The sequence below is a fragment of the Artemia franciscana genome, chromosome 21 (assembly GCF_032884065.1).
Source record: "Artemia franciscana chromosome 21, ASM3288406v1, whole genome shotgun sequence".
Classification (NCBI taxonomy): domain Eukaryota; kingdom Metazoa; phylum Arthropoda; class Branchiopoda; order Anostraca; family Artemiidae; genus Artemia; species Artemia franciscana.
This window is the reverse complement of record NC_088883.1, coordinates 19,719,732-19,732,968: the sequence shown is the minus strand read 5'-3', so window position 1 is coordinate 19,732,968 and position 13,237 is coordinate 19,719,732. Positions and strand designations below refer to the sequence as shown.

The window sequence follows — 13,237 nt, the reverse complement described above, 5'->3', positions numbered from 1 at the left end:
GTGATGGACATAATCTGACCGGATCCGATCTCTTTGGGGGAATTGGGGGGATTTCTAGTGTTTTGGCGAGTTACTAGAGTGCTAGGACGATGAAAATTGCCAGGTGTGTCAGGGACCTGCACAAATTGACTTGAGAACTGTCGTTTCCCAGATTGGAACATCTGGAGGACTGGAGGGAGAGGAAATGGTGAAAATTGAGAAACATTTATCTTATGAATGGGTCATTGGATCTTAATGAAACTTGATATACAGAAAGATTTCTCATGTCTCATGTCTTCCGGATCGGACGACTATCACACTAGCTCTTTGAAAATGTTTTATTTGTCCCTTAATTTAAACCCCCTCCCCCACCTAGAGTTATAGTGCTTTCAGACGGACAACTTTTGCGGTGTCATAGGTATCCCTCCACTTATGTTTTGCGATTCAAACACATACGTACCAGCATAGACACCATCGATAGCTCTAGTACCGAGTTTAATTTTTGGTTCCAACCCTCGTCACAAGTGCCATGTGCTCTTGGCTCTTGTTTTAATTTCGAAACGTTTTGTTTAAACTTCGAGGCGTTGTTTACTCTTTGTGACGTTTTTTTCTTCGTGATTTTTTTTTTCTTTTGGGCGTTTTTTTTCTTCGAGACATTCTCTGTGACGTTTTTTAACTTCGAAATGTAGTTATTCTTTGGCTTTTGTTTTCTTTGTGAGGGTTTTTTTTTACTTCGAAACTCTGTTTTTTCTTTGTGACGTTTTTTACTTCGATAATGCAACATCCACGTGTGTGCCGTCCGCAGTTGCAACTGGGGATTCTCGACTTGACTAGCGGCCCCCCATTAGAGTTGGTTTCTAGAGGCTCAGTAAAATTGGATGCAAGGGCCCCGGCAGAATTGGATTCTAGGGCCCCTGTGGAAATGACTCCTAGGGCCCCGTCTTAGAATTGGTTGCTAGGGCCCCTTTTAAAAATTGGTTGGTAGGGTCCCGGCGGAATTGCTCGCCAGGGCCCCGTTGGAATTGTCTTATTCAAATGTTTATTCCGAGTTATCGACAATTCGCTCACTTCCCAAAAGAATATCATGGGTTGCCATATTCGCAAAGCTGCTCTTGGTATAGACTGTGTGTAAGGCAGGGGGGTGGCCGACTTAACGCCCGCTCTAAATGTCACTCCTTATTACACTATCGTATACAATTTCTTTTTATTTCTTAACTATACTATTCACAGCTACTCTGAGCATTGCGAGTTACTACAATAGTACTATTTTTGCATTACTTCCAGTGCAAGCGCTTCCTATCTAAATTGAAAAACTTAGACGGTAAATTGTACTTTTTTGCTTTTACAACCATTCCCTTTCCCTCCATCTGGAAAAAATCGTCTGATGGCCACCGCCCCTCGCAAATTTTTAGCTATCTGTGCCTTTTATATAGTATCTGAGTATGGGTGCAATTTTGATCCGTGTAATCCACCATCCAATTGAGAGTTTTTCAGTTAACCTATTTTTGTTCATGTCCCTTTAATTGGTAACCTGATCGTTTCTGCCTATTCTTAGCCAGCAGTAAATATATTATATATTTTAATAATTTACTCAATCCTATCACTTATCACTTTGAGCTTAAAATAGCACCTGACTGTAGTTATGTAATTTATTGCCATTACGTTTGCCATTTATTATCCTTATAAAAGTGTAACTGTCTAACCAAATAAAGCCAAAGTATCAGTCCCATAAAAGCTCGAAACCTGGATTACTAGGCCCTGACAACGTTTTTTTTTCCAAGCGTCAGAATACCCACCTTCATCGTACAACTTGGAAAATCGCCAGAACTGAGCATAAAATAGCAGTTGAGTGAAGTTTACAGATTTGTTCATGATAGCAATGATTTTTGTGACCACAGTATGAGTAGAAAGTGTGACTCATAATCTTTGTTTTTTGCTCACGGATTCGATAATGTGATCGTGTTTCCCTGTTTATCGATCATTTTTGTTACTTTGGTTGTGCAATTTATGGATAACAATCACCAGGGCCGCATGACAAAACACATAACAATTTGTTTACTTCCTTTGTTGTTACTTTTTTACTTGTCGGACAAAAATTTCGGGTGGTGGGCTCAAATCCTCAAAGTCCCCCCTGCTCGGATACTGCCTCGGCAACCACTGCAGTTTACTGGGTCTCCTTCCCCTAGAATCTCAGTTAAACAAAAAAAAATTTCGATGGATAACTTGGTATCCAACTCTTGTGTTAATCACAGCTTAGATACCAATACAGTTATGAAAACTCCTATCTTGGCTATGAGAAGCCTTTGGCACAGAGCTCTGAACTTGGTGCCTCCTCCAAGCCCGTGCTCCGACGCGTAGATCGTACTACAACACCATAGGCGGGAACACAATTTTGTTTTGTTGCATACGCAGCTTAGATACCAATACCAGTTTCCTGTTACCAATTAGATACCAGTACCAGTTTCCTGTCTCCAGCCGCTAGTATCACTACCGCGCACAGTGTCCCAAAAATAAATCGAGTTTTCATAACTGTATATTGATATCTGAGCTGTGGTGTTAACACGATTGAGACATGCTAATTACGCACTGTCTGTGACGCACTGTCCCAGCCTTACGAGCTCTGCTCTCTGTTGGGACATAATATTGTTTTTGTATTTTTTAAGATGAATAAAGAAAAAGTTAAAGTTGATTAAAATATGGAAAACGTTGATTTCTATCACACCGTTTTTACCTGTGTAATTTTAACCATTTGTATATGCAACATTGTAACAAGGCAAACTCGCAGACAAGTTACAGTACAGCATATATTGCCGAATAGAGTACGTACATTGCATAATCTTGTTTAAGGTAAAATTTATATATAAAATAGCATTTACATATATATAATATATATATATAGGAATAAGAACAGCCTCACCCTCAAAAGGCCCTGTCAAGATTGTGGCCTCTATTAGGTTTTCTTTTGTTTTTTTTCACGGCAAGTCGCGTGCCATTGCAAAGCTTTGGTGGGTTGATATTTCTTAAAAGTATTATTGGTACGCCTATTTTTAGTTGTAGCACGTGTGGTGGAAACCCTGAAAGATCCACGGAATTTAAAAATTCAGATGGATAATTAACCGCTTCATTTGGTTCCAAAACTGTGTCGACTGACTTGTAAAGGACTGTCTGGTCTCGAATCTTGGTCAAAACAATATTGTTGATTTCGCGGACGTCTATATTTTTGGGTGTGAGAATCGCTCTTTCACTTAGCCATTTATTATTTTTATAATTTTTTAGAATATTCGGAAATACTTTTTCAATCAATTCATTTTTGGACGTCACTAAATTACAGAAATCAGCAGGTAGTTGTATACGTCCTGAAATTGAGTCTACTGGGAGCTTTCCATTTCCAATTGCCAGCAATTGATCTGAAAATGTTTGACCAGAATCATCTTTTTGCAATCGGACACGCATATTTGTAGTTAATTTTAATGTTTTTACGTGTGCCCATAAATTAGAATTTTTCAGGCAAGCATTCATTTCGTCTGCAGGAGTTGATCTAGGTATTATAGGTAATGTTTACCTGAAATCTCCCGCAAGCAATATTAATGTGCTGCCAAAGGGTTTCGACTTCCCTCGCAAATCTTTCAAGCATTGATCCAGAGCCTCGAGCGATTTTTTGTGTGCCATTGTGCACTCATCCCAAATAATAAGTTTGCATTGCTGCAATACTTTACCCATCGCAGATGATTTGGAAATATTGCACGTGGGAGTTTCTGTAGAATGCAAATTCAGAGGCAATTTCAAAGCGGAATGAGCAGTTCTTCCACCAGGCAGCAATGTTGCGGCTATTCTATGATTCTCGCCTGAGAATGGCACGCTTTCTGTTCTTTCTTTCTCTATCAGCCTCAAGCCTGTTTCCTTGCTGTTCTTTTGATTCCTCGGCACGCTTTCTTTTCTGACTTTCTCTATCAGCAGCAAGTTTTTTGGCATAGACTCTTTGAGCATCTTCCTCGGCTGTTGCCATTGTAAGTTCATCAGCCATTTTAAAGTTAAACATTGATAGATTTCTACGTGAACGGATGTCTTAAATGTCTTTAATGACGTCACCGTCATAACAAAAATGACGACAACTAACTTCATGACGTCAGTCAACACACAAACATGACGTCACCTGACAGACACATCCACAGACAACTTATTTTTATATATATAGATATATAATGAAGTTCCGTAATTTAAAATGAATATATAAAATGATGATTTATAATTAATATAAAATGAATATATAATGATATAAAATGAATGTATTCGTAATGATGATCATATATAAAATGAAGCTCTGTAATCCAAAATTAGTTTGATTTGAAGTTGTTGACTATAAACTTGTGTTTGTGCTGAGCATTCGGCATGTTGCGCTGAAGCATCCGACAATAGTCAACCGACATTGCTGCACTCTATCGACCCTGAGAGCATGGCTCCTCCGAGATGCCCTGATGAAAACGTTCGCGATATTCATCACTGACACGTAGGTTCTCGGGAAAGAGGTCAGGGAGAGAAATCTTGAGGGACATGTTGCAACCCATCAAGCCCAAAGTACTAACGCATTTCCGCACAGTTTTTACATAGGCAGGAAATTTATTATTACCATGGAAATTGGCTGCAATGGAGATGAATGCCAACCATGCAGCTTTTCTAGTGCTGCTAAGAAAGTCTTTAAACTGACTTTCTCTAATGATCTTCCCTATTTCTGGACATATGAACACACCTTCTTTCATTTTTCCTCAGCTCAACTTTGTAAACTTGTTGGATGGGTGCAAAATTGCATCTGAGCTATTCGTTTAGTGCGTTCATGAATTTTTCATGATTCACAGTTTTATGCAGAGTGGAGATATAATAACTTTTACTACTTGACTGAATTTCATCTCTGAATGGCCAATCCTTCTTTATATAATGGTGTTTTCCATCTCTGTTGTAGCACTCGCCGACAAAGCAGCAATACTTGGTGTACCCTGGTTGCATTCCAACAGAATAGTGATTACTTTTAGATCACCAAAAATATTCCAGTGGGAATGGCGATAGTAATCTCTTCAACAAGTAGTGAGATACTTTCGTACGTCTCTTAGATGAACTGAATTCTCAACCGGTACTGATGTATACATGTTCCCATATTGCAATAACAAAGCCTCTGAACTTGCCTTGGAGGAATCTTCCAAGAATTGCCATGCTTCACCGTTATATTCTACACCAAGGTCTGACATAAAGCCTTGACTTGCCATGCAGTAGTTCACAATGTCGCTCATTGCAAATAACTAAACGACTTCTTTGTGTCTTTGTCGAAATTGTAAGATTCTTTTACCTGGTGATAGCTAATGAAATTCTTTCAGACATTTTTGAAATATCTTCACCAGGAGGTTAGTCAGAGTCTGAGTTGTTGCCAGAAGATGGATATCTTCTTGCGTTCCTTCAGCGCTTCAGTACTGTGTTAGTGACTTTGGTGTTGGACAGTTGATGGGATCATATCGAATTGGCTGTGGAAGTCAGGGAATAACAAGATACTTCACAGATGCACGAGTTTTGTATGAAAATTCAGTGGCATTTATAAAACAGAAACAACGATCCGCGCTGTGGTTGTTTTACTGACGCTATACCATATGCCCTCAGGATGCCAGATGGTTCTTCTTGTTCGCTTTTTTTATCCAACCCCGTAAGTTGCGTACATATGTGTGCACAAATGAACTGTGATGCCCACGACTTACCACTGCCAGCCTTTGAATTAAAGTATAGACCTTGTGATCTCCTCACAAATGGTATAAATGTTTTCCTATTGGCTTTTTTTTTTAGATAACCGCAAACATAGCAAAATAAATCTGACGAATGAATGTAACCTTTAGACACCATTGTTTTCTCTGAAAAAAAAATGCTGCAATTATCATATTAACACATTTTCACCCGCTAGTAAACACTTAGCGGGGCAATACATAGAATCCGGATGTGTCGAGTGGCGCAACTTGTGTCGTGCCACATGATGTGTCGTGTGGCACTTCATTTTATTGACATCAGATCAGCATTGCCAGCTGCGGAGCTCTCGGTCATATGACGTTTCTCTCCTAATTCCTAGTAGTAAGCAATGGAAAGTGGAGGGAGACTTAACATTGGGGTGAGGGAAAAGTTTCAGAAACAAAGAGTTCTTATAAAATATTTAACTAAACACTTTTAAGTAACAATTTAGTTAAAAAGTGTTAAAATTTCGGGAAATCCTGACCCATGCTTAAAATTGATAGACAAATTTGGCGTTGCATCAAAAAAAGACAGCGAAAAAAAAAGAAAGGGAATTAAAAAGGGTTTATCAATGTATTGAAAACTTGCCACGTCATGCCAGATATCTGTTTTTTTTTTTTTTTTTTTTTTTATAGAGAGAGAGAGAGAAATTTTTTTTTGATTAAAACAACGAAAAAAATAAAACGAAACAACAACAGAGAAAAAAAACAAAAAACATAAAAAATACCATAGATTTCAATTCCCCACTCTGTCCCTAGAGACTTTGAGAGTTTTATTCCTTTTAAGATCTTTATTTTGATTTATTTGTGTTAAGGAAAGAGTTCAGTGCTAAGTTAGTGGTAGCAGGGTGCATGATGTTGTATTTAAGTTTTTTTTTTAAACCTCTTCTGACGTTAATATTAATGGTTATTATATTTTTGTAGATTTGTTTGATTATCCCCCGTCTATAGCATACTGTGACATTTGGAGGAATGTGTATGTTAATTTTTTTAATTAATATTAAATAAATAAATAAATTAATGTTCTTAATTATAGGAAGCTCCAAATCAAAGTTAAAGATGGAGACCATAGGACAAGATGCTGCAAATGATGATGTAGGTGTGATACATATACAAGCTGAAGACAATACGTTCGATAGTACAGACGAAGTCATTAATGTCACTAGTTCCTCAGATATTGAAAGGAATAGAGCGAATTGCACTCCAGTTGACGATAATACTTTGGAATATTTTCCTCTTTCGAGGTATAATTCTAGCTCAAATATTCATGAAAATGTTTCTGAGCCTCAGACAGGATTTGGGAACGTTGACAATTTAGTTCTGAATAATTCCAACGGTGTCTGCAATTCAAATTGCTCACTCTGCTTAGTTGAAAAAAACTCAGCTGCAAATGGTGATTTGAACGTTGATCAGAGAGAGCTCATACTTGAAGAGCAGCCTCAGCAGATTCAAGACGTTCCAGGCTCAAACCTCGATTTTAATTCCAAAAATTGGAGTGATTTCCATACACTAATGAATGCTGCAGTCTCGGACTATACCAAAGAAGAACCTATCTTAGGTAGAAGCTCTGAAGGTGCCAGTAGACCAGATTCGCAACCCAGCTTTCTTCCTTTTCCGCTTACTTTCTATGATCCATATTCATATTGGAAAAACTATTTTCGTGATTTAAATCCGACCAAAGATGAGGGTGATCATCCTGGTACATCAATTCTGAATAATAATCATACTTGGTCCGAAAAAGTTGGAAATATTTTGGCTCATACTCATCATATACGGACTCGGAAATCGGAAGACGCTGCTACAAACCTTCAAGTTCCGTCTTATCATGATTTTCCTTGTCAAAATAGATTAGGATTGAGCAGGATAAATGATTCATTCAGTAATGTTGAATCTTATCAGGGATATACTTTGACTGCTATGCCAAAGCAGCCCTATTATAGAAGGCCATTTTATAACTATCAGTCGAGCAGTCGTTTTGAGCATGGAAAACCTGCTGCTGCCGCCAGTGACTTTCCATTTTTCTGTGGCTATAATCAGAGCTCATCGTTTAATAACACCGTAAATGAGAGACTATTATCAAACCAAGCTCAAAGCAACCCTTCTAGTCAAATATATCTTGAAATGCCTTATAAAGGTGAATCTAGTCTTGCGGAAAAACCCTGTACGGACACCGCAAGTGAGGCAGGACCGAGCGGAAATTACTTCACTGAATATGCAAACCCAGAAACTAGTTCTAGAACGTCTTCCCCTACGCCTGCGTCAACTTTTTTGCAAAAAGAATTAGCTCCACATCCACCATACGCTACATTGATAGGGCGGAACCTGGCTTCTGTCAGGTCGCCAGCAAATTCCCCTTTCAGTAGTAGCCAACCACACATTTCAAAATATCAGCAAAATCAATCTTCTTCCAGCAAATTCATTGACAGATTACGTCATCCTGGAGCTAGTTCAGCGTTCAGTGGCCATTTTGATCTAGAGCAACACAGCCATTCTTTTACTCATTCGTTTCAACATGCTTCAACCACAACTGAAGATAATCAGGCAGGCTCAAATAACCAAGATATGTATGCTGAATACCTTCTCAAAAGGAGTTGTACAGCAAATTCGTCCTTATATCGTCATAAATTGGCGTCAGTCACTCCGTTTCCAAACAAAGTAATGGGTCCAGAAGCTAAGAAGGTATTTTATTTGTTTTTTTTTTGTTTCTGTTTTGATCATGAACCTAGGAAATATTCTGATCAGTGAGCGTCTATTATATGATGATGAAATGATGACGTTGTCACCAAAAATGACGAAAATGCAAATTGTGCACTTTGTTAAACTAACAGGGTGTTATTCAGGGTGTTTTTATCATTATTTATTTATTATTAGGTTTTTATTTATTTATTTAGTTTATATATTTATTTAGTTTATGTATATTATTTGGTTTTATTTATATATTAGTTTTTATTTATTAGGGTGTTATTCAAACTTGTGGGCACCTATAGTCAGATCCCATAGGAGGACTTGATTTTCTTTGAAAGTGAATTTCGGATAAACCGCTAACTTGGGTCAGAAATACCGTTGCTTGAATTCCCTAGACCAAAAAACATGCTTACTTCAGATAGAAATACAATTGCTATGGGGGTAGCCTTTTGGCCTCTCCCCCTGTCCTGAAACATTCGATAACTTTTTTCTAGTATACAATTAAGTTCATATCCATCGCTGTTTTGATTGTTTTTCCCTAAATTCCAACTAAAAAAAATCCCCACAGTTATTGGTGTACCATATGGGGAGTAACTCCCCCAAGCTGAAATCCTGTTCAGCGTTTTTCATTTTTTTATGCTTTTAAAGTGTTAACATAGCTTAAAGTAAGGCCATAGATGATTAAAGTTGTGTTTTTTCTTTAGAGTAAAGGAATTAGATTGGTACTTGTTTTTCAGAGTTGAGAGTCTAAGAACTCGCTTAGATCGGACCTTCGACTCTTCTGTGACCTGATTCCTAACCGAACCTCTCTTTTAGCTTTTTGTTCAGTGATATATTTTTGAGATTTGAATACCCCAGCTCTGTTTTTAAGGTGTTCAAATTATTTTTGTACAAATTTGAGTGCATACCTAAAATTTGCCTCGCTCGGTCAGATCGCTTTCAGCAATAATAGTAAAAACAGTGATAATGTACTTCTTACCCATTTACAAAAGAGAAGCGGATTACACCAAAAAGCAAATAAACCTGAAAATAACGTGCAAAAAGTGTCGACAAAAGTAAAAATTTTAGGGATGTGAAATTTCAAATAAATAGTATAACATTTATAATATTTTTTTTTCTTTTTTTAATCAAAATAAAGTAGATTCCTCAGTAGGCAGTAGTTATAAGCAAATTGAATCCGATAGCAAATTGGGATTTTTGCCATATATGGTAAGAAAAGTTAGGTTTAAATAAATACAATGAAAATTTTGTTATAAATGAAAGTTTGTTATAATCTGATCCGTAGAATTTTGGGACACTGGGGCCAGTGCTAATCAAGATTTTGTACCGGATGCAAAAGAGGCCGGAATCATCACTGGGTGAGAGACCAATCCAGTCTATTAAACTCCACTTTTAGCTGATATATGTCTGAAAAATCCACCCCTTCCTGACTTCTGGCAATACGTTTTAATACCAAAGCTTTAGAGCAAGGCTTAGAGACACATTCACGCCAAGTTGACCAAGAACATACCAAGCTTCAGGATGAGGAACTCTGAAAAATACTTTATATATCTTATGGTAGAATGGTACTATGTAAGGGGGCAAAATAGAGTAGTGGTGCTAACCTGAAGACCAATTGTTCCAATAAACTGCCATGATACGCCGTACCAAACCATACTAAGCGTGTTGAAAACTTGAACTGGACCTAAATCCAAAATGCCTTGCTTTATAATTAGCATTATCCTCTATACGGGGAAGCAACAAATACTCAAATAATTTATTTGGAGTACCGACGACATTAAGGCGCTAGACCCCCCCCTCTGAATATATCCCCCCTTTCGCGGAAAACTATCCCACCATATTTTGCTCTGGGCAATTTTGGATGTTAATTAGAAGGGAAATCGAAGTTCTAATCACCTTTTTAAGTCAGAGGCAATGCTATTGTGTAGTCTATAGAAAACAGACGATAAAGTTTCAATGTATTATTATTTGTTCATTTATTTTTCTCATGGGCACGTTATAAGGAATCGGTGGTTGTGGAAACTTCGGACAGGGCTCGTGTGATTGTAAATTAAAAGTTCAAGTACCCTTTTAAGAGTCAGGGGGGTTTGTCCGGGGAAACGCCGGCTTCCGGTAATAGGGCTTCATGAACAACATGAATTCGAATTTTTAACACAGAAATAATAATTCTGTATAAAAATGAATCACGGGTCGAGAAAGAAATCTTAAATTGTAGTCGAAAAAGCGACAGGAGTTCAGCTGAAATTGGATTTAACGCGTGCCATATAAATATCAACGTCGCAAGGCTTCGGCTTTAACGACAAAGCGACATCACAATATTAAGTTTATCAACAGGAATAATACGTCTTAGGCTCACATTCTTAAAACGAACCTTCGTATTTAAAGAATGTGTATAGAACAATTAGTACCAGAAAAATGTCTTCATGGTGTTTAGTCCACGACAATATTGGAATGATATCACTTGGAAAAAATCTTAAAATTTTGACGCGTTAAGAATACTTTCACTATTTGCCATCTAACGGATTTCAAGCGCTCAAATACTATTTTTGTAAAGATGGCGTCTAGGTCGATTTATTCCTACGTAACACTGAAAATCTGCCCACTAAGAAGTCTTCAACAAACAATCTACATTTTTAATCAAAACTTTGCTTGGTCATTCTCGGTCATAAGCTCATGATCACACTTCTTAAAGGTCTTTGTGCTGTTCAATCGCACACAAATCGGCACTACTGAGTGCGCGCAATAAATTGAACCAATTTGGGCTACTCTATTGACGATGAAAATCCATTTCCTGGGCTTGGAAGAAGCGCTTTTCTACACCTAATAGGCAGATTTGAAACAAGAGGGAGATGATCATAGTCTCTCTCTTCATGATCAGCACAGCTTAGATACCAATACAGTTATGAAAACTCGATTTATTTTTGGGACACAGTGCGCGGTAGCGATGCTAGTGGCTACAGACACGAATCTGAAAGTCGGAGCAATTCACAGCTTAGATACCAATAATTGTGTTCGCGCCTTTGGTGTTGTAGTACGATCTATGCGTCAGAGTGCGGGCTTGTAGGAGGCGCCAAGTTTAGAGCTCTGTCCCAAAAGTTTCTCATGGGCAACATAGGAGTTTTCATAACTGTATTCGTATCTAAGCTGTGATAATCAGTATGAAAACTAGAGGAATGAAGAGAGGCAAACATATACAATGGTCCAAATCAGAATTAGCACCAGTATTATGGATATGGAAAGAGTGACAGTTCTTATTGGTAAAGTTATGTGTAGCTAGTAGAAGATTTAGTGGGATATCAGACCGACTAGACCCTATGTCAATGTTGCAGTTTAGATCAACGGCAAGTAGTCAAGAAAATTCTGGTAATTAGGTCATTATTTGGCAAAGGTCAAGAACAGCTGTGCCCTGTTTTTGTCATTTGGTAAGTAAGTATTAATAGGACTGTCTCATCAAGTAAGCTAAAAAAGATTATGACGGGTGGTAGCACACATCAGAAATAAATCTGCAAGAGCCCATTTAAGATAACATCAGAGGCCAACAGAGGGACTACACCGATTCCTTCACACATAGTTCATATTGCAGGGGAAAAATATTGTTCTTGCAAGAGAAAGGCGTTAAAATGGCCCAACATTTCCATTGTTCCAGGATAGTATAGCAAAAAGTATCAAGTATCTAGATAGAATAGACAAGAAGCAAATGCGGAAGAAAATGTAAGAAAATAAGCTTTAAAATAAAAAAAGACGAAGTAAGATTAGAAATTAGTCAGGATGTGTTCTCTGTTGCACACTAATAAAAAAACAAAACAAAAACAAATCGTTTTCGGGTGATAAAATAACCAGCGGAAATAAAATACGAGACGTAATTTCAGGCACGTACGCAGGAATTTTTTTCGAGGGGGGTCTAAAACCTTCGAAACAGCAGATATAAAGTAGCACTTTTTTTATTTAGTAATGCAAAAAGCACATATATCGGAAAATACAGATTAACTTTAATCTGTAGTATCGTAGCGGATGGGGGGAAGAAGACTGAAGCCTCAAAAGTATGTTTTAGGCTCTGGTTATGTTCATAGCGATTTAGAACCAGTGATTAATTTATTATATCCCACTGAAAGGGAAATTTTAGGGATAACAGTGCAATATGGGTGCTGTGAGGGGTAGTTCTTCTATTGCAAAAACGTAGATTTTAATGAAAAATGATTGTTTCCAAAATGGATCATTTAAAAGCTGTAATTTATCCTGAAAAGGGGGGATAAACGCCCTAATATCAAGGATAATTATGTTTTGCTGTGGAAAGCAAACTCTCTTTACAAAAAAAATAACAGTACAATTGCTAATTATTTCAAAGAGGGTAAAAAGTTAGACAGGAAATGGGTTAATAATTGGGCAGTGACTTGATCGGATAATTGCATGCTGCAAAATCCCCCCAAAAAGGCTTCACACATGTATCTAGATTCTTAGTAAATGTCCTACTTTTGCCAGAAATCCCATGAAACCATGGGGAAATTAAACATTTCACAAAATTTCGGGGGGGGGGGTGCGCCCGGGCCCGAAGGTCCCCCCCCTGCATACGTGCCAGCGTAATTTTAAGTTATGTGCTCTAGTTACTCTATCAAGCGACACACTCTAATTAATGTTTTTAATTATAATAAATGAAATATATAAGATTAAGTATAATGAATATCATTATTAAATATAATAAAAAACTTATTAAATATAATATACATAATTTGATACTATTACTATAATATAATATTGTAAGTATAATAAAATATCAAATGTATATTAATTTTATATTCTGCACTTTTTATTATTTT

General features: G+C 37.3%; 1 protein-coding gene across 2 annotated transcripts in view; it reads left to right on the top strand.

Moving 5' to 3' along the window:
• LOC136041039 (uncharacterized) overlaps positions 1 to 13,237 on the top strand; it is a 44,025-nt gene that overhangs the window by 18,971 nt on the left and 11,817 nt on the right. For both annotated transcript variants that reach the window (XM_065725571.1, XM_065725570.1), the window contains exon 2: positions 6,775 to 8,417. In XM_065725571.1, coding sequence (XP_065581643.1) covers positions 6,798 to 8,417 — 1,620 coding nt within the window. In that variant the 5' untranslated portion in view covers positions 6,775 to 6,797. The remainder of the gene's footprint in view (positions 1 to 6,774; positions 8,418 to 13,237) is intronic.